The 22,396-nt window shown below is 39.4% G+C and overlaps 1 protein-coding gene across 1 annotated transcript; it reads right to left on the minus strand.

Annotated features, from left to right (window-relative positions):
- Positions 1–246: 246 nt before the first annotated feature.
- Positions 247–13,562, minus strand: MS3_00004555 (uncharacterized protein). Its single transcript, XM_051212491.1, has 3 exons — positions 13,074–13,562; positions 12,971–13,030; positions 247–12,934 (listed from the first exon to the last, which is right to left on the minus strand). The coding sequence occupies exon 3, from the start codon at positions 10,590–10,592 to the stop codon at positions 7,956–7,958; it is 2,637 nt and encodes an 878-aa protein (XP_051072677.1). The 5' UTR covers positions 10,593–12,934; positions 12,971–13,030; positions 13,074–13,562; the 3' UTR covers positions 247–7,955.
- Positions 13,563–22,396: the final 8,834 nt, after the last annotated feature.

Here is a 22,396-nt window from a genome sequence, read left to right on the forward strand (position 1 = left end):
GATAAACTATAGACTCACCGCATTGACGTCTTTGGAAGATTTGACCAGAGGTTGAGGCGTGTTCCAAAATACGGCTCGCCAGTTGTAGCGTGGCATCGAGTTGAGATTAACTATGAACACCGCTACCAAAAACACGTGCCAAATAAATCAGAAGGCGAAGGTTGAACGTAACCAAATAAATCCATAAAATCCCCGAGAAGCCAAATATCAGAAGACAGTTAATGGACCAAATCGAGATATATTCGCTGACGATCTCGTGGCATCGAAAGGATACCGAGATCGTGCCAGGATACAAGCTTGGTTACAGAACGTAACCGAATTCGCGCGAAGTTACAATCAAAGTGTAAGAATAAGAGTGGAAGCACAATATAGCTGTCATTAGCACAGTCAAACAAAAGCACATTAAAACAAACACTGGTACAGTTGGTTATAATAATAATTGTTTTTATTAAACCAGTCGTGTTCTCGTGATAAATGTGAGTTACTACAGGAGCCCCCAGCTAGAAAGGGTTTACACTTTCGATAAATAGTGGTTTAAATCGTGGGACTGATCGGCTGACGAGCGATTGTAGGACGGAAGAATTGGCGAACAGGAAAGCGATCGTTGATCGTCGAGTTGCCAACGAAGGTCTTTTTCGGAGAACGGTACCAGGAGCGATGTGCTGTATTTGTTGCTTGAGTTGGCATGCTACACCAGAGTGGTTTGTATCCAGAATCTGAAGAGGGCGTTCGTAGGGAATGCGGACCAGAAACGTTGCAGACGTAGGACGAAACCACGTTGAGCCGATGAACCAGAAGCGACCGTAACGACCAAGTTCGAGACCAAGCGTATGCCAAGCATTCGAAACCAATATATCGACTGAGTGCGTTGACAAGAGCATGTCTGGCCAGTCCAGCTTTCGCCAAAGTTGGTTGAAGTCGGCGGAACCAAACGGAGATGGTCGAAGGCGTGGGGTCAGGAAACAAAAAGAAAATCAAAAAAGAGAAGAGTGTAGCACGCGTGTAGTATAGAAATAATCCCACACCGTATCGGTTGTTAACTGTGCGGCTAGTCGCGGAAACGTACGGGCAACCGTACTCGGCGACCGGAACGTGAGACGGCAGTCTCGTTCGTATCTCGTGAGCCTGCAATCTCATCCGAGGTCAGAGGCGGCGTGGTCTGCTGATCTGGACGTGAGACTGTCGTCTCGTCCGTAGACGGTGCAGATGACGCGTGCTGTTGACCGGGACGTGAGAATGAGGTCTCAGATGTATCTAGCGCGGGATCTGAAGAAGATTTAAGGATCCCGCTAGGTTTAATAGGTCTACCATTGAATCTCAGGGTATCAGATAGGGCACTGTCATAGACGTGTGCAGGTTTGAGACGATCAATGCTGACGATCTCGACGCGGCCATGTCGATCAACCTTGAAGGTCTTTTCGCGACGAGCGATCACGCGAGAAGAGCCTTCGTAAGGTTGTTGCCGAGGATTGCGTACCGAATCTACTCGTATGAAAACATGTGAACAGGTAGATAACTCTCGAGGGGAGCGACCCGTCGATGTTGTATTCGAGTTGACACCGGAGACAGCGTTCGCATAAATGCAGACAGTCGATGGACGTAGTCTGATTTACCGAAATTAAGTCTGCTCCGTGGTGTGAAGAATTCTCCGGGCAGACGCAATGTCGTGCCGTATACCAGTTCAGCGGCGGAACATTGTATACCTGCCTTCAGGCTCGTTTGAATACCTAAGAGGACGAGCGATAAGGTTTCGTACCAGTTGTCGTTCTCGTGTGCTCGTAGAGCACTTTTAAGTTGGCAGTGAAACCGTTCAACTTAACCATTTGATGCTGGGAGGTAGACGGTAATGCGTATGCGAATGCATTCCGTACCAAGCAGCCGGGTCAGCGAGGAGAGTAGTTAATAATGGAAAGTTTCTCAAATAAAGCGTGGAATTCATCGTCACGCGGATAAAAATTGCCAGGGATCCGGTACACATAAACGGGCGTCTATTATATTAATACTATTTTTATCGTTATCCGTCATGTCGCGTATATTATATATTAAAAGGTAATATGAAAATATACGACAGACGTGGATAGATAAACTATAGACTCACCGCATTGACGTCTTTGGAAGATTTGACCAGAGGTTGAGGCGTGTTCCAAAATACGGCTCGCCAGTTGTAGCGTGGCATCGAGTTGAGATTAACTATGAACACCGCTACCAAAAACACGTGCCAAATAAATCAGAAGGCGAAGGTTGAACGTAACCAAATAAATCCATAAAATCCCCGAGAAGCCAAATATCAGAAGACAGTTAATGGACCAAATCGAGATATATTCGCTGACGATCTCGTGGCATCGAAAGGATACCGAGATCGTGCCAGGATACAAGCTTGGTTACAGAACGTAACCGAATTCGCGCGAAGTTACAATCAAAGTGTAAGAATAAGAGTGGAAGCACAATATAGCTGTCATTAGCACAGTCAAACAAAAGCACATTAAAACAAACACTGGTACAGTTGGTTATAATAATAATTGTTTTTATTAAACCAGTCGTGTTCTCGTGATAAATGTGAGTTACTACAGGAGCCCCCAGCTAGAAAGGGTTTACACTTTCGATAAATAGTGGTTTAAATCGTGGGACTGATCGGCTGACGAGCGATTGTAGGACGGAAGAATTGGCGAACAGGAAAGCGATCGTTGATCGTCGAGTTGCCAACGAAGGTCTTTTCGGAGAACGGTACCAGGAGCGATGTGCTGTATTTGTTGCTTGAGTTGGCATGCTACACCAGAGTGGTTTGTATCCAGAATCTGAAGAGGGCGTTCGTAGGGAATGCGGACCAGAAACGTTGCAGACGTAGGACGAAACCACGTTGAGCCGATGAACCAGAAGCGACCGTAACGACCAAGTTCGAGACCAAGCGTATGCCAAGCATTCGAAACCAATATATCGACTGAGTGCGTTGACAAGAGCATGTCTGGCCAGTCCAGCTTTCGCCAAAGTTGGTTGAAGTCGGCGGAACCAAACGGAGATGGTCGAAGGCGTGGGGTCAGGAAACAAAAAGAAAATCAAAAAGAGAAGAGTGTAGCACGCGTGTAGTATAGAAATAATCCCACACCGTATCGGTTGTTAACTGTGCGGCTAGTCGCGGAAACGTACGGGCAACCGTACTCGGCGACCGGAACGTGAGACGGCAGTCTCGTTCGTATCTCGTGAGCCTGCAATCTCATCCGAGGTCAGAGGCGGCGTGGTCTGCTGATCTGGACGTGAGACTGTCGTCTCGTCCGTAGACGGTGCAGATGACGCGTGCTGTTGACCGGGACGTGAGAATGAGGTCTCAGATGTATCTAGCGCGGGATCTGAAGAAGATTTAAGGATCCCGCTAGGTTTAATAGGTCTACCATTGAATCTCAGGGTATCAGATAGGGCACTGTCATAGACGTGTGCAGGTTTGAGACGATCAATGCTGACGATCTCGACGCGGCCATGTCGATCAACCTTGAAGGTCTTTTCGCGACGAGCGATCACGCGAGAAGAGCCTTCGTAAGGTTGTTGCCGAGGATTGCGTACCGAATCTACTCGTATGAAAACATGTGAACAGGTAGATAACTCTCGAGGGGAGCGACCCGTCGATGTTGTATTCGAGTTGACACCGGAGACAGCGTTCGCATAAATGCAGACAGTCGATGGACGTAGTCTGATTTACCGAAATTAAGTCTGCTCCGTGGTGTGAAGAATTCTCCGGGCAGACGCAATGTCGTGCCGTATACCAGTTCAGCGGCGGAACATTGTATACCTGCCTTCAGGCTCGTTTGAATACCTAAGAGGACGAGCGATAAGGTTTCGTACCAGTTGTCGTTCTCGTGTGCTCGTAGAGCACTTTTAAGTTGGCAGTGAAACCGTTCAACTTAACCATTTGATGCTGGGAGGTAGACGGTAATGCGTATGCGAATGCATTCCGTACCAAGCAGCCGGGTCAGCGAGGAGAGTAGTTAATAATGGAAAGTTTCTCAAATAAAGCGTGGAATTCATCGTCACGCGGATAAAAATTGCCAGGGATCCGGTACACATAAACGGGAGTCTATTATATTAATACTATTTTTATCGTTATCCGTCATGTCGCGTATATTATATATTAAAAGGTAATATGAAAATATACGACAGACGTGGATAGATAAACTATAGACTCACCGCATTGACGTCTTTGGAAGATTTGACCAGAGGTTGAGGCGTGTTCCAAAATACGGCTCGCCAGTTGTAGCGTGGCATCGAGTTGAGATTAACTATGAACACCGCTACCAAAAAACACGTGCCAAATAAATCAGAAGGCGAAGGTTGAACGTAACCAAATAAATCCATAAAATCCCCGAGAAGCCAAATATCAGAAGACAGTTAATGGACCAAATCGAGATATATTCGCTGACGATCTCGTGGCATCGAAAGGATACCGAGATCGTGCCAGGATACAAGCTTGGTTACAGAACGTAACCGAATTCGCGCGAAGTTACAATCAAAGTGTAAGAATAAGAGTGGAAGCACAATATAGCTGTCATTAGCACAGTCAAACAAAAGCACATTAAAACAAACACTGGTACAGTTGGTTATAATAATAATTGTTTTTATTAAACCAGTCGTGTTCCCGTGATAAATATGAGTCTCTACAATCTGGTGCTGCGACCGTTTGCGTCTTACCTGAAGGTACTTATATAGTAGGAGAAGCATGCAGAGTAGCATGAGTGAGTTGAGTTGAAAAAGCGAAGAACAAGAGAAAAGGTGAGTCGACGATCCAGCAAGGGCACACAGTGTACGTAAAATAAGTAGGGAAGAAAAGAGATAGTAATCACCAATAACAGAAGTCCCAGACTAAGACAATCTGAAGATCGAAACTAGAAGCAGATAGTTAAACCAGTTACAAATGCGTATGCTTAACCAGGCACCCTTAGCCAGTGTTTGTCCAGCAAAATTAATGAGGTTTTTATCAATTTCTAGAACGTACAGACCAACATTTGTTATTTATTTACCCCCACTTATCTAGTAAATATAAGTGCATCACAAAGGATCCAATGTATTCAAGTGTGACGAATATTAAATAACTTACTCTATAAACTATAGCTATTGTTAAGCTTGTCCGGCACCAAACCCATTAGCCCTACAGTTTATTGCTTCGAATTACGGTCAAAATTGTAGGCGACGTTGTGGAACTATGGTCTACTATAATATTAGTGCTGCTCTAATAATAGACCTAATCCTAAATTTGTAGATTTGTCATGATATAACTGCCTAATCTATAAGATCTTACGTGGAAGTCACACCATCGACTACGCCAACTCACTGTATCGTATCAATTACCAATACATGATGTAGAACAAGGTTAGGCTAGAGATAGAACAATATATTTAATATGAATAGAAGATATAAGATAACATTCAGCAGGGACCACGCCTGCATGGCCAAACCATGCCGTTCGATCAACTCTAATTCATTCAATACATTCTTCCCGCCTTCTCCATCGTTAGGTATTTCTCCGCGTTAAATATTGAATATCTATTTTCCGAGTTGTCTCATGTTCAGCTTTGAGGATTGTGTGGTTATAGTCCAATGCCACTACAACGTTGACCCATATCTATGGGTCATACTGTAGGAGCTGCTTTGGTAGAACAACAGTCGTGACCGTTTTTTTTTTTACAAAACTTGAGGTGAAGAAACCATCACAGATCGTCCTTCATGATTTTTGGAAGCTCATGAAAGTTTGTTTAGCTTACATGCTGGCTCCTGAATTGGTTACTTTTATACCTTACCTGAAAATAAAAGCAAATGGGTATAATTAACTAACCATTCTATAAAACATTTCATAGTAAGTCAAGATTACAGTTGACAGGTTTTGTTAGGTTTTCTGTGTTCACGGCTGAAAATCGTAACCTGTCCTGAAAACGAAAGAACGAGATCGATGGATGTTGCAAGCCACGTTTTACTGCACAATGCGAGAGATGAAGTAAATTAGAGTCGATGGAGATCTGTAACAAGATCTGCACAAGATATCTACACTATGTCTATTCCCTTCCAGAATACCAATCCGTTCTGGAGACCAAGCACTTACATGGAACCGAACAATTATCAATTACATTTATGTATTTCCATTTTGTATCTTATTATTTTATGCAGGCAGTGGAGCAGTTCTTCAGGTTTGCTTGATTTTCACCATCACCTTTGAAGTAGATTCTTCTTTACGTTTTACTTGAGGGCGACTCAAGAGGCAGGTGAGTAAACACCTGATAGCCGGTCTGAGCACGGAAAAATCGTACCTCACCAACATGGTGTTGGGTAGCCCGCTCGCGGCACTTCCTCAGATATTCTTATTCCACATTCTCACACTTTCTCTTGAAAGCACGCAGCAAACCGTCGGCGATAGTTGTAGAAGAAATCACGTGCTACAAAATAAGATGACAAGCTAGTAAAGAAGAGACGTCCATGGACTATCGTTGACAGCGTCAGTCGTCACTGATTGTAAGTCAAACAGTGAGCGAGTTGATAATTTTCCCTTGGGACGAGAAATAGAACTAAGGTGTTTTCGATAGTTAGGTTAATCGAACCGACGTTCCTACGGAAGTCGATTCTAGGGGGAAGCTAATGTAACAGCTTAGGTTGGTTGGTTAAGAGTTGACCTCAAACAACCAAGCATATGCCAAAACAGTATTGTTCAAGTATTCATTCACTTCCTTGTTTTGTATAAGCGTTATATTCCCTATTATCTTATATTGAATGTTGAGAGCCTTTGTTTGTCTGAACAGATAATCCCACGCTCCACTGTGACTGCGCTAAGATCGAAATGAAGACCTATTCACTACTTGTCTGGTTTCTTCTATCAATAGCACGAGGGTTACCTATAGACACGAAAGATCCAAAAAGGTGAGCTTTGTAAGATCCAAACTACGGTTTGGAGTGAAGGACAGCTGTCTGGATGAGTTAGATACGCACCCTCGCCCGATTGAAACCAAAACAAAGTAATTGGGTAAGATGACGGTTCTATAATTTATCATAAATTTAAGTGTACATTATTACCTAAACAAATATAACCACTCAGCTATCCAACCAATAATTGTTCAATTGATCAAATCTAAACTACAATAAATAAGAAAGTTGATAAAGGATGCAAGAAAATTACCAATCACCACAAATAAATGTTATTCTATCCTGTCTGGATAGATCACGTACAGATTCGTTCAAAAGGTAATAATTGGTCGCTCTATAACACAGAGTGTTTTCAATTCTGGAAGAGTGCTTCTATTCACAACCAAAATGCACAATTCCAGTCAACACAGGTCAAGCAATCAAAAGCAGGAACAAACCAAAATGGCTGCCGCCCAGACTTAGTATAAAGTAAAACAACATAAGTGCAGTTCGGGAAGAAACATGGGGAATTGGTGAAGGTGTAGTAAAAACGAAAACTATAATAAAATACAAATATTAACAATTCAAATGTAGTCAAAAAGTTAACAATGTACAACTAAAAGGATCAATAGGAACAAAGTGCAAGTATATACATGGAGGGATTTTCACAAACACACAAAGCATACAAAATGGATCTTACACCGGCCCCCAAAATCCCTCCATGTCACACAAGCTACCTTGATGCCTATGGTCATGGTTCATTATGTAGCATATGACACTATAGGAACGAGTAGGACTTACAACAGTACGCCTACTCGACCTACCTACATTGATAATACGGGGAACTAATTCGAGCCTTCAAGGAGGCATAATCTACGTATATCTCTCCTGACTAATCCACCGTTCGTACGAACAACCACTGTTCTAACTCTTCCGTCGTCATCTATTTCACAATCTTCAACTACTCCTAAGGGCCATTTTCCACGAGTCGATATGTCCGAAGCCACGATCACTACATCCCCTTTCTGAAAATTGCGGTGTTCAACTAACCACTTTTGACGTCTTTGTAGGGACGGTAAATACTATCTCAACCACCTTTTCCAAAACACATTAGCAAGATGATTAACCTGTTTCCAACGTTTGTCATATTGATCTCTGATGCTACCTTCTTCGACTATTCCATCACATTCTCTCAATAATAACAAACTATTTGGCGACAAGGCTAGTTTATCGTTAGCATCTTGAACGACCGGAGTTAAGGTTCGATCGTTCAATATCCTTTCAATCTCAATCAAATAAGTGCTTAAAGTCTCATCGGTTAGAGTCTGTTCTCTAGTTATCAATAATAACAGTCGGCGAATGGACCTAATCATCCTTTCCCAAACTCCACCCCTGTGGCTGGATGAGGGCGGGTTAAAATACCACTGAATCTGCCTAGCTGACAGTTCTTTGTCTATTTTCTGTTGATTCAACTGTTGCACAAATCTCCTTAATTCAGAGACCGCACCCACGAAATTTGACCCATTGTCACTGTAAATTTCGGCAGGTTTCCCTCTTCTTCCAATAAAACGTAACAAGGCCATTATAAACGAATCAGTATTCAAACTATGTGTCATTTCAGTATGTACTGCTCGGGTTTGCAAGCAAGTGAATACACATCCATATCTCTTTTCTAAGGATCTTCCTCTTTTGACAAAAAATGGTCCAAAGTAGTCTACTCCCACGGCTGAGAAGCTATACCATCCTTGTTGAATTCTACAAGCTGGAAGTGGTGCCATCAATTGTTGCCCTGTAGCCATCGTATACCGCCGGCATGTCACACACTTTCCTATCACTCTCTTAACCGTGCTGGTTCCTTTTATTATCCAATACCTTTTTCGAATCGTGGCTAGTACTTGTGACGTTCCTGTGTGCCCTTGTTCCTTATGATAATGTCTAATTATCATTTCTGTCACTAAGTGTCGACTGGGTAATATTATTGGATGTTTAAAGGCATTTGAGAAATCTGAGTAGCTTAGTCGACCTCCAACGCAGAGTAACCCATCAAGCATTATCGGTGATAAGCCCTTCAGATCATTGTGACTAACTACTTGACCATTGTTTTTAAGTCCACTAAGTATTTCTCCATACACTTCTTTCTGAACCATCAATAAAATTTTACGCTTGGCGATGTCAAGCTCTTTGACCTTTAAACATCCTAGATGAACGGATCCTTCATGACTCGGTGAACGAAGCACCATCAGAAATTCTATGAACCTTCTAAGCCAGGCTACGGCCCTGACTAATTTCAACCACTCGGAGTAATAAGAGAGAATAGGTGACATGTTGTACTTTATACTACTCAAGTTAACCACAGCAGTTTTTCTAAACTCAATATCGTCAGTAGTAGGTTCCGGACAGTCAGTGATTGTTGTACAGAATTCGCCATGCAGTAAGGTAGGACATTTGAACCAAGATTCAAGATCAGTCATTTTTTGTATACCTCTTGAGGTCCAATCAGCTGGATTCTGTGATGACTTTACATAATTCCATTGTTCAACCTTAGTATACTGGTGCACCACAGCGAGGCGGTTGGCTATATAGGTGCTATATCGGTTCTCGATATTCTTAATGTAGTATAACACTCTCATGGAATCTGTATGGAAGTTCACTTTGCAGAAAAAATTAGGCAGACTTCTCCGTAATACTTCACTAAGCCTCACACTTAACACCGCTGCCGCCATCTCAAGTCTCGGTATAGGGACTTGTCTGATAGGTGCTACCCTAGACTTGCTGTACAACAGGATACAGTATGGTGGCTCCTTCAAATAACTGACTCGTGCGTACGCAACTGCTCCATAACCAACCTCTGAAGCATCACTGAACAAGTGCAATTCCACTTTCGCGTCGGGTTCGTTGATTCTCCTCTTGATACCTCGAGCTACCGTGATGTGACCTATCTGACGCATAAAACTTACCCAGCTTAGCCACGCAGACATGTATGGCTCGTTGAGAGGCTGATCCCAGCCTATTTGGGACTTACATAATTTTTGCAAGTGGAGTTTGGCAGTAATACAGACTGGAGCAATTAGACCCAGGGGATCGAACAGAGAAGAAACTATAGATAGAATACCTCTCCTAGTCAGAGGCCTTTCCGGTGCATCAAAGTAAAACTTAAATACATCTTGTTTAAAATCCCATTCTACACCTAGGGTTCGATGAGTAGTGTCGTAATTCGTTGACATTTTTATCAAGGACTGTTCTTTACATACATCAGGCAAGATGGTCCTTACCTCCTCCGAGTTGGTAACCCATTTCTTTAGTTTGAAACCTCCTCTACATAATAATTCACTTATCTGCTTAACAAAACTCTTTGCTTGATCACAAGTGGGAAAAGATACCAAGCAATCATCAACATAGAAATTATTCTTAACAGCATCTACAACATAACCATCATAACCGTCAGAGAATATTTGGGCCGTCTTATTCAAGGCATAGTTCGCGCAAAACGGAGATGATATGGCACCAAATGGATGAGATGTCGTTTGAAACTCGGATGGTTCTCTCGACATGTCTCCCTCCTGCCACCATAGAAATCTTAAAGCTCCTCGATCAGACTCAGGTACCTTCACTTGCTTGAACATTTCTTCAACATCCGCAGAGATTGCGACTGCTTCTTTGCGAAAACGCAATAATATACACACTAACTCAGCAGTTGTGTCGGGTCCTTGGTAAATCATATCATTTAGAGAAACGCCTGCAAACTTGGCGGCACAGTCAAGGACCACTCTCAGTTTTTTTCTGGCTTTTTCGGGTTTATAACTGCATGGTGAGGTAAGTACCACCGGGGGCGATAACTAGGTTGCAATTGTATTTCAGGGATCTTCTCCGCATAGCCCTTAATAAAATTACTTTCAATACCTTTTGTATACTTGATATACAGAGTGTCATCTTTCAACAATCTACGCTTCAAACTCTGTAGTCTACTGCTTGCCACCTCATAATTCCCCCCTTTCATATTTGGGTTCAATTTCCATGGTATAGGAACTACAAAATGACCATTTTCGAAGCGTGTGCCCCCTTCCGCAATCCTTATAGCCGCCTTATCTTCTAGTGAAACTAATTTATCATTTGAATGAACATTAGAAAACTCTACATCGTAAAGTTTACGTATTTCGTTCTCCAAAGTCTGTAATTTACTAGTATGATTAACAACTTTTCCTATATTCCGAATATGACGCAGGTCCGAAAACCGTCCACCCCAGCAACGTTTTCACAGCGTACGGGTTCTTCCTTCCACCCAAACGTTGGTCTAACACCCAATGTGCTTCTGGTACGTCGCAACCAATCAACAGTAAAACGTCTTCAGAGTCTAGGCTATCTATTGGCACATCACTTAAATGCGGCCACTTAACTATGTTGTTCATTGCTGACTTTGTTGGCTTATGACCTGGTATACTTGCTACAATCAGAGCTCCTTCAATCGTAACATGTTCAGATCGATCTAAAGAATATACCTCAAAAGGCGCACTCGTGACCTTCATTGTTCTATTACCGCCCACAATCTCAACTACCACTGATGCTTGGTCTTCGTTCAGCCCGAGAGACCTCAAACAGTTTGATTTTATCAGTGTCACATCAGAACCGTTGTCCAACAGAGCATAACCCACAATCTCGGCTTTTCACGATTTCAACCGTACGGGAATCATTCCTAAACACACTTGACTGATTAGTGATTTAGTGTATCCGCAACAATTCGAGATACCAGGTTTATCACTTTCGCTGTGCAACAAAGAATGGTGTTTCTTTTCACAACCATCAACGTTACAACGCTTTGTCAGCTTACATTCATTAACCTTATGTCCTTGTCTAAGACAAACAAAACAGATACCCTTGCTTTTAGCGTGAGACCATCGGTCTTGAACTGTAAGCGCTAAGAACTGTGGACATTTATCAATAGCATGGTCGTGGGAACACATACTGAATTTAGTTTTCGTTGTCGAACTATTCCTTTGCTCCGGTTGCACGTGACAGTTCGTCTTTACGTTATGTCCTTTTCTTGAACGATTTGCTAACCGTCCAAATCTACTACAAGCCACTCTCGCACGCGATGCGATAAACTGAGTGAGCTCGCCAAAGGTCGGTTCCCTGTTATCTTCAGTCAATTCATCCACTCAGTCCGCCCACTGGGTTTGCATAGGCTGAGACAAGAGTCTCACTATACTTTCCAAGGTAACTAAGGAATTTAGATCAGAGACATAATTCATCTGTTCCAAGATCATAGCACAGTTTTCCATTTTAATAGCCAAGTTTGTTAGTTGCTCTCCGTCAGTATAATCAAAGTTCACGGCATTGAATAAGTCTTCTAGTGTCTCTCGAGCGATTAAATGCGCCTGTCCGAATAACCGTTTTAGAATTTCTTTGGCCTTCTTGTAACCAGAAGAGGCTTCCAACATAATACAACCCTCAATGGCTGTTTTCGCTTTACCCTTACAATAATGTATCAAATAAAGCAAGCGTTGACCATCATCCTTGACCCTTGACTCCACATAGGTCTCAAACTCCCTTAAAAACCTCCAATAACCTCTAGGTTGACCGTCGAAATAACTTAACTCAACCTTTGGTAACTCTGGACCTACGAAAGGCGCCGTAGGCATCGCGCTTTTCGCTTGCTTTACGTCTAAACTAAGGTTTTCTATGCCATCTGCCATTATATCACAACTAGATTCACTATAATTACAATCGTCCCGATTAGAATATGAACCATGACACATAGAAGTATCATAAGGCACTTGCCTTGATTGAGGGGATCCATCCTTTTGTTCATCTCTTTTAGCTTCCACGAGTCTTGGACTTAATTTCCTTCGACGATTGTTTGGCATCGCAAGCGAACGACCAAATATTCCCAGAGACAATGATTGAAATCAGCGAAACGAAAACCAAACGAATTCGACTAAATTATTTGTTTAGAACTGTAAGATCCAAACTACGGTTTGGAGTGAAGGACAGCTGTCTGGATGAGTTAGATACGCACCCTCGCCCGATTGAAACCAAAACAAAGTAATTGGGTAAGATGACGGTTCTATAATTTATCATAAATTTAAGTGTACATTATTACCTAAACAAATATAACCACTCAGCTATCCAACCAATAATTGTTCAATTGATCAAATCTAAACTACAATAAATAAGAAAGTTGATAAAGGATGCAAGAAAATTACCAATCACCACAAATAAATGTTATTCTATCCTGTCTGGATAGATCACGTACAGATTCGTTCAAAAGGTAATAATTGGTCGCTCTATAACACAGAGTGTTTTCAATTCTGGAAGAGTGCTTCTATTCACAACCAAAATGCACAATTCCAGTCAACACAGGTCAAGCAATCAAAAGCAGGAACAAACCAAAATGGCTGCCGCCCAGACTTAGTATAAAGTAAAACAACATAAGTGCAGTTCGGGAAGAAACATGGGGAATTGGTGAAGGTGTAGTAAAAACGAAAACTATAATAAAATACAAATATTAACAATTCAAATGTAGTCAAAAAGTTAACAATGTACAACTAAAAGGATCAATAGGAACAAAGTGCAAGTATATACATGGAGGGATTTTCACAAACACACAAAGCATTCAAAATGGATCTTACAAGCTTCATGAAGTTAAAAAATGTCGTTGAATATCTATATTTGTTTCTATTACTTTTCGTGGAACCACTGTTTACTGTATATTTTTTCCAGTTGGCTTCACAAGTACTTGCCAGTTTAAAGGTTTTAGATTCAGCAAAAATTTTACATTGCCTTCCGTACATAATGTAAGTTTCACATGGTTCTGTTGTCTCTGACAGCATGTATTTGGAAGTTCAATGGTTCTTATTAAATCAAGCGTTTGGTTATCTACTATTAGCGTGGAAGCTTTTCAAACTACGACTGTTTTCTCTGTTTACAGAGCACTGTTAACAAAAGTTTGACCTCTACGTGGCAAGCTATGATAACCAGAAGTATTTGAAATAATGTGCTAACTAAGAATTCCTAAAATTAGTGCGATTTAAGTCAGGTCTAACTAGGTGAGTACAAATAGTCGTATTACATTTGGAATTCGTATTAAATGTTCAATCACGTATGAAGGAGTCATCAGTTAATACAAATAGTATGCAAAAGTACCCATAATTTCAAATGAAATAAAATTAGTCTACAAACATGCCATTGACCTCAGGTACTTCATATATGGAATGACTGCATTAAGGCGAGTCACTTAACATTGCCGAAACGAAAAGTTATCCTTTATCCTGTGTCGCGAACTGATTGTTCCGTGAGATCTACATCAATGTGATAGGAGAACTTTCTTAGCCACGAAAATTATTGTTGTTTGTTGTATTCGTTCTACAAAATAAATTGGTTAATAACAGAGGTGACCAAGGAATAATCCCCTTAACATCTACACAGGTCATTTTTCGCTTCATTGTAGAACTATGGCCTACGTCGGTATTAGTACACTTACCTATGCTACGAGCATGATAAATCTATTCCACAGCCACAGACTTGTCATGATTTGACTGCCTAATCCATTAGACCTTACATGAAACTTAAGTCGTCATCCATTTTAATTTGTCCTATCGTGATCGTCACTTGTTGCTGCTAAGGTCTTTGAAGAATACATTTGGTTTGGTAAAAGGATGATTTGTTTAGTATGGAAAGCAACAGATTACAGAGTGATGACCACACCTGGATGGCCGAGCCATGTCATAATGATTAGGTCTTCTAAGTCGATCATTTCCGACCTTCTCTAAGTTTTAATTGTAAATCTTCTCAGTTGTTATATGCTTAGCTTGAAAAATCGTATGGTTAGAAACCAATGCCACCACAATACCATGGCGGACGAAAATGTTTTTTGAGAATCGTTTTTGGGTAATCGATGGAAAATCATGCCATGGTGTTGTCAGTCTTCATGAAAAAACGATGTACTAGGTATACATTATTTAAATACAATATTGCAAATCTATGAAAGCTTATTTTTCCTTTTTTTTTCGCTGTTTTTGTCGGTGGCACAGTGTCTCGACTCCTATTTAAGAAACTCAAAGTATTATGCAGACAAAATAAGTTACCAGGAAGCAATTACTGTCCAAAAGAACATTGTGGCTTGAAAAAAATAAGCGTTCGTAGCCTACTAAATTTCAAGCCATTTCAGATTTTTGTCACTCTGCATGGGAATATATCGGATGGTTCAGATTTGCAGAAAGAGTAAGAAAGGGGGAATATTATCTGGTTTCACTATATATTCATCACTACAAATGGATCACAATAAGTACTTTAACAAAGAATCTGCTTTAAATGCATGTATTATTTGTAATTTAGTTTAAGAACCATCTTAGTTACAGTATAGTTATTTTTTATTAATTCTAAGCATTTTGCTAATCAATAATTGCCAATTTTCATTTAGATAATAACATACAACTTTTCTATCATCATTTCATTTCAAATTCCATATAAAATATATGAGGTATTATCTTAATTCTGATTGGTTAACTAAAGGCCGCTAGTAGGCTTGACGTTTAACACAACATCTTTATATTTAATTCTCTTAACACTAGATTACATAATGTTCAATTTAATTTTAGAAAAATGTTATTCTTCAAATGGCACTAATAATAAGTTCACAGATTGAAATCATGAGTCAATTGAAACTAGACCACCATAGAAAACCTAGAAGCACTGGACGGCCGTCTCGTCCTAGTATGGGATTCCTCAGCAGTGCGCATCCACGATTCCGCACCTTACGAGACTCGAACCCAGGACCTATCAGTCTCGCGTCAAGCGCTTAACCAACTAGACCACTGAGCCGGCCGGCATCCAGTGGTGTTAATGTCTAACTTCAATCAATCCACGAAGTCGCGCCACTGTATACCATTGTCTTCAGTGAGCTCCTATCTCACAACAGACCTGGTTGAACTCCACTGGTAACGACTTCCAACTAGAACTCCAGAACTGTCTCCTGAAGTCAGTCACTGGTGAGCAGGTGATTATTATCAGAATGGGTTTTGTGGGGATTTTAGAAATTTTACTGGTTGCAATTATGAGTCAATTGAAGCCAGACTACAATGGAAAACCTGGAAGCACTGGACGGCCGTTTTGTCCTAGTATGGGACTCCTCAGCAGTGTGGATTCACGATCCCGCTCCCCGCGAGATCCGAACCCAGGACCTATCAATATTACTTTTAATCGCTCTTCAACTTAATTCTTAAATAAATAAGTTCAATTCTCGCATTAAATTTATGATTGATAAAATTAGGATAAAAAATAGCTATCCACAGTGATGTTACTTTTTCAACTGATCTTTAACTGATATGAACTAATACTGAAAACTAATTTTCTCATTTTGTGGTGTGTGCTACTTATGTTGACAGATGTAAGTAGTATGTGGCACCAATCGAGAGTGGTATACTTGCGAGTACAAGATTGAAAAGATTGTAATGAAGAGAAAATAGAAGAAAACTTGAAGCAATCAAAATAACAATAGGAATGAAGGAACGATGAAGTTTGTAAGAGACAACTGATAGAAAATGTGTAAATGATGTATTTAAGGCACTTTGTAAGTTTGTATTCAACAATAAACTGGTCTTCCTCACCTGACTGTGCACTCACTACAATTTTATACTAAATTCAAAATGCCTACAGTTAATATACTTCTTAATTCAATTGAAAAATTATAGAAAAAGTTCATAAGCATAGACAGATAGGCAAACACAATTAAATGTGTGAACTTTTATCTGTGTTCTGTCGTGACCATTTAATAAAATCTCAATCTAACAAATTCATTGAACTCAATCAACTTAGTATTAAAATGCTGATGTGCTTATTTGATGTCAAGTTTTGATATATTTCAGTTTTAGCCATTTAACTTTAGTTTTAACTAAATACTTCTTATTTTCTAATGTCAACTAAACAAGCATAAGAGCTGCTTTATTATTTTTTTCAAATCTAATTTATATTTCTCTTGTCGAAATGAATGTATACCCGGCTGGTTGAAGTTAGACATTAACAGCTTTAGATGCCCTAACAGTGGTCTAGAGGTTAAGCGCTCGAGCGCGAGACTGATAGATCTGGGTTCGAATCTCGCGTGGCGGAATCGTGGAAGCACACTGCTGACAAGACGTCCATCCAGTGATTCCAGGTTTTCCATAGTGGTCTAGTTTCAACAGACCCATGAATTCAACTATTGAAATTAATTTATATTTCTCATGTTGAAATGAACGTATACCTGCGATAATCTTCAGAATGGCATATTTCTTGAACTAGATAAGAAGCATATTGTAATATTAAAGGCTCTCAAAAGTGTTCAGTATTTTCTTAAATATAAATAGTTATAAAGAACAATAGACAGTTCTGCTCTAGAGATTCATTTACAGTCTTATAAAGAGGAAAAAAATTGTGATGGACCAAATAATATCTAAACTCAAAAATGATAACAGAGTTATTAAGCACAAACTGTAATGTTAAAAGTTATAAACACAACAAAAATTAGAGACGTTACTTAATTCAGCAGGTTTGTGCGTGTTCCGGTTGAGTTTGGTACCAAAATCCACAATTATAGATGATTGAAGATTCCAGTAAGATTGATGTTCTCCCAGTGATATAACCAAACGTAGAATATGGTATAATTTGGTTGTAGTCTATAAATGTAGATGGTAGTTGATTTAGAGTTCAGTTAACACAGTCACGAGCAGTGAAGAACAAGAGGTATGAGTATAGCAGTGTATTTGTTAGTAGGTAACAACGTGTGTCATGCTATGAATGTAACACGACGGAAGAAAGTGTGTTCAATGTCATACACTTAAATAACACGTACAATCATTTAATGGTAAATGTAAAGGCTATTAAAAACTAACAGAATAAATACAAATAACATCAGAAACTATTTACAAAATAAGCTCGTCATGCATATCTCCACAAAGTAATTAACTTTACAATTATATTTAAATCTAAATGTCAAATATGACAAGTATTATCATCCATTTAGAAAAATACTTATTAAAAACTTAAGAGAATTCCAATGAATAATTAGGCTCTACTTAGCATCGCTCTAAAACTACTACCGGTCCCAACCTAGGCAGAGCAAAGGAGTTAGAGGTAGAGTTGACAACCTCATCTTGTAAAAAATAATTCTTTTATAAAATTATTAACCAGAGAACACCAACTTACTTTCATTGTAAGAATTAAGTGACCTTCATTTAAAAAATTTATGGCATTTCATAATGAAGCTCATAGTCTTTGGAAGCTATAAGGCCAAAATCCTTTCTGGCAACTGGCAATAAATAATTTTGAGTCATTTCAATTTATATTCCGTAGTATATTTCAGTTAAAATGAGTGGATTATTTATCAATAATTAGTATTACATAACTGAGGACACTCACTAAGACAACATGAACCTACTTTTTTAAGTGAATACCATTCATTAAAAATGCCCAATATCAATCTCCACGTTATTTTCTCTGTGAAACTCGAAAATGGATTATTTGGTATTATTCTCTAAGATATCACTGCTGAGCTGTCCAGGTAAAAAAGTCCTTTCCTGTAAAAATAAAATATTTACACTTACCGATTACTGTGTGTCAACCGATTTTATAAACAAATATCAATCAGTGACCGATCAGCTTCCAGGAGACCTACGCATTTCTATTGAGAAACCGTTATCAGTTGAGGATGTTAGACGACTCTCCGTGTTTCACCAAAGGATCGATGACATCCAGTGGCAACACCATGTTAGTAATGCAGAGGTTCGGCATCATGTGTTCGGGCACAGCGACGATAACTCGATTAGTCTCACTATCTTGAAACGTCGACTTCGTTGGCTTGAACAAGTTCTACGATTGTCGTCCCTGAGAACTCCACATCGTGCATTATTTGCCGACACTGGAACTGGTTGGAAAAAGCGGAGAGGTGGTCAGTGTATGACTTGGTGTCGTTGTACAGAAGAGAGCTGCGCAGGATTGGTCTTTCACGACTCCATGGTTGGAGTCCTAGATATAGTGCAACACAGTGGTTTGAGACATTATCAGATATGGCTCAGTATGGAAGCCAGTGGCGATCCTGTTATAGTTTTTTACTTTCTTCATAAAAATGGACATAACTTCTTTAAGTGGGAGAATTCTTTCTGCTTATACTTTTGCTAACTGAACTGCCTCTCCCATTATCATTATTTCAATATCATGCACTAATTTCTATTCGTTATTATTCTCACTCACTTTACATTCTCTATATGCTCACATTCTCATTGTTATTGTGTGGCGCATATGTATTTGATGCCCCTTTGAACCAATATTTATGTGTTCAAACAAATAAATAAAATTCTTCTTGCGATCCCGAACCTCTTGACATATTGAAGTCCAATTTTTCTCCATCGTAGTTCCTTCTTTTTCGATCAGATCCTACAAGGCTTGAAACTTGTTGTTGAGAGTTATCTTGAATTCGTTGAGTTTGTCAGTATTTGGAAAAAAGACTGCATTGAATCTTTGTAATGTTGTTTGTTCATTTATCCAATGCTCCTTAACTTCAGTTTCATCTTCCCAACCACCAGTTGGTGGTGACCTGAAGCTATGTCAGCTACACTCACGTTCTCACGTCTTCCATAGATCTTATAAGCTTTTTACTGATGTAAATATTGTCTGTCTGGTTGTGTGAAGTGTGATCCGGTGAGACCTATGTAGCTTTATGTATTCGTGTGCGTATGAGAATATTGTGCCACCTATAACAATGCACATAAATTTGCAAATCTCTCAGCATTCTTGTTCGCTTCCCACAACCAATCCACATCGTTTCATCATATCTTCATACTCGACTCGATATTGTGCATTCAGGTTTTGGCGTTCAGGTCTCCCATCAGCATGGTCAAGTTGTTTCCTGAGTACTTCACTATGATTGATTGTAGTCTCTCATAAAGCTGAGCTTTGTCGTCTTCATTGGTATCGTTGGTGGGTGAATAACATTGGATAACATTAATTGTAATCGCTCCCTTCGTTGTATTGAAGGATGCTTGTACGGTCCTGGGTCGATTAGATGCCCATCCAACAAGTGCTTTTCGACTTTCTTTGGACGGCATCAGAACAACTGACTGAGTGGGTGGGGCGTCTTCTTCATCATGACCAGAGTACAACTGCATCTGTCTCGAATCTAACCTTTACTGTTAAGTTTTGGAGAAAGGGATTAACTAATTCTGAGAACCGCCGAATTGTATCTCCTCATTTCTGTGGCTATTCGCTTGGTTTTCCTGGTCTCCCACATTGTCCAAACATTTCACACATCTATGTTAATTATTGCACTGTTTGTCATAAGAGACATTGGCCTTGTGACTTCCGAATAATCTCGGCTTTCAACATGAAGCGTCATAGCTCTTCTAATTGAAAATCCTTCAACTTCCAGGGGAGAGTTTTAATGATTTAAATAATTTTTCCGGTTGGTGCTTTTTAGCATAGCTGTTTTCTACGGGAGTTACTAACCCTATACCCGATCCTCCTCTTTTTTCCAGGCTTGGGACCAGTAGAAACTCTAGAAGGTGTTCAGACAGAGTTGGTAATAAATCTAATATAACTATAAAATAAATAAACTGAGATGATGGTGGCTGGCAGTGGAATGTGGGACGCTCGTTTCGTCTCATTTCGGAATCATCATTTGGATGTGCCTGCATCCTAGAGTTGATGACCACTCAGGGACTCGAACTCAGTACCATCCGCTTGAAACTATATCGCAGTCCTAAACATCAATGGAAAGAATCAAACAATCGATACAAAAATAAATAAAGTTTGAAAGAAGATTATGTACTGATCAATATGTTTTATATGAAATATAAATTTAGAATAGATACTGTTGAAAAGTCTTCAACTAAACTGAAACAATTGATTACTGTTATTTACTACTCAGAAATTGTCCATGTAATAAGAATGAGAAGTTAGATATTAACACCTTTGAATGCCGGCTCAATGGTCTAGAGATTAAGTGTTCGCGAGCGAGACAAAAGGTCCTGGGTTCGATTTCTGCATGCGGGTTCATGAAAGCGCATTGCTGAGGAGTCACATACTGGAACAGAGCGTCCATCTAGTGCTTCTAGATTTTCAGTGGTGGTCTAACATTGATCGATTCACAATTTTAATAAACTTCAACAATCTCTCCAACCCCAAATTGATAAACGGTAATTTTCTATACATTCTGATGCCTTGATAAATTTAAACGAACCGGAAAGAAAAAATTTGTATAAGAACATGAATTTGTTTTATTTCAAGGCTTCTCATCAGTTGAGAACGGCTTTAATTTACAGTAGCAGTATTATTATACAAATGTTTTATCATATACCATAATCAATGAATTTTAATTTAAAAGACATAAGGAACAATTGGAATAAACATCTTATTTAACAAAACCATATACAAACTACAAAGAAATAAGTCCTAATCTGTTGAAAGTACATTCATGGAATACATTTATAACTTATCAAACATAAAGCTGAATAAAATTTCCCTTAGATCTAAATTCAACATTCCTTATAAGAATGTCAACAAGATATATTTACAAAACCAATCTGAAAATCTATGCCACTAAGTTTCTAATTTGAAACCCATAGATGAGGATAAAAGTACTTGGTTTAAAACTAAGCTAGTTGGTATTTCAAATCAATATCTAACTTCTACGTTCCTACATTCGAAGATTTTGATGAAGCAAAATTAGTCACCATTGAAATATCTGCAACAGTATGATAATACTGCTGTGTTAGGACGAGACAAAGGTACAGATATCATCATAATGGATTAGAATGACTGCACACAGAAGATTCTCAAAGGCCACTAGTAGCTAACACGAAGCCTCGAAATATAATGAATTCAAGTAATTTTTCTCAATTTAAGCATGAATTTACGATTCTTATAACCAGGATCATTTCATGTCATATACTTATTTTGAACAGTAAGGTTGATGAAATTTTTAGCGAGATATTTAAAGGTGTAGGATTACTAGTACGAAAGGAGTCTGTTAAACAATTAACAGTTTGTGGACATAGAATTTTTTGTCATTTCATTGCCTGTAATAGCCACTGTAAAGTGAATGATATGTATGTGAAATGAGTGTGCAGAATGAAAAGAGGATTTATATTAACCAACAACGTTGTAATTATCACAGAAGAATGTTTCTCAAAAATCAGAAAACTACTTTGGATATGTTTTTGATACTTAATAAAAGTTGATTTTTTAAATATCAAAGATTATAAAATTCGGTTTAGTATTATTGGAGTTCAACCTTTTAACAACAAGATATAAATATTAGAAGAGGTTTTTGTTGAGATTTTAGTGGTTTAATAGTTGAACTCATGGGTCAATTGAAGCTAGACCACCATGGAAAACCTGGAAGCACTGGACGGCCATTTCGTCCTAATATGAAACTCATCTAAGATCCCACTAGCGGGATTCGAATCCAGGACCTGACGGTCTCGCACGCGAAGCCTTAACCTCTAGACCATCCAACGATGTTAATGTCTAATTTCAATCAATTCACGAAATTGCGCCA

The sequence above is a fragment of the Schistosoma haematobium genome, chromosome ZW, assembly GCF_000699445.3.
Source record: "Schistosoma haematobium chromosome ZW, whole genome shotgun sequence".
In the NCBI taxonomy this organism is placed as follows: Eukaryota; Metazoa; Platyhelminthes; class Trematoda; order Strigeidida; family Schistosomatidae; genus Schistosoma; species Schistosoma haematobium.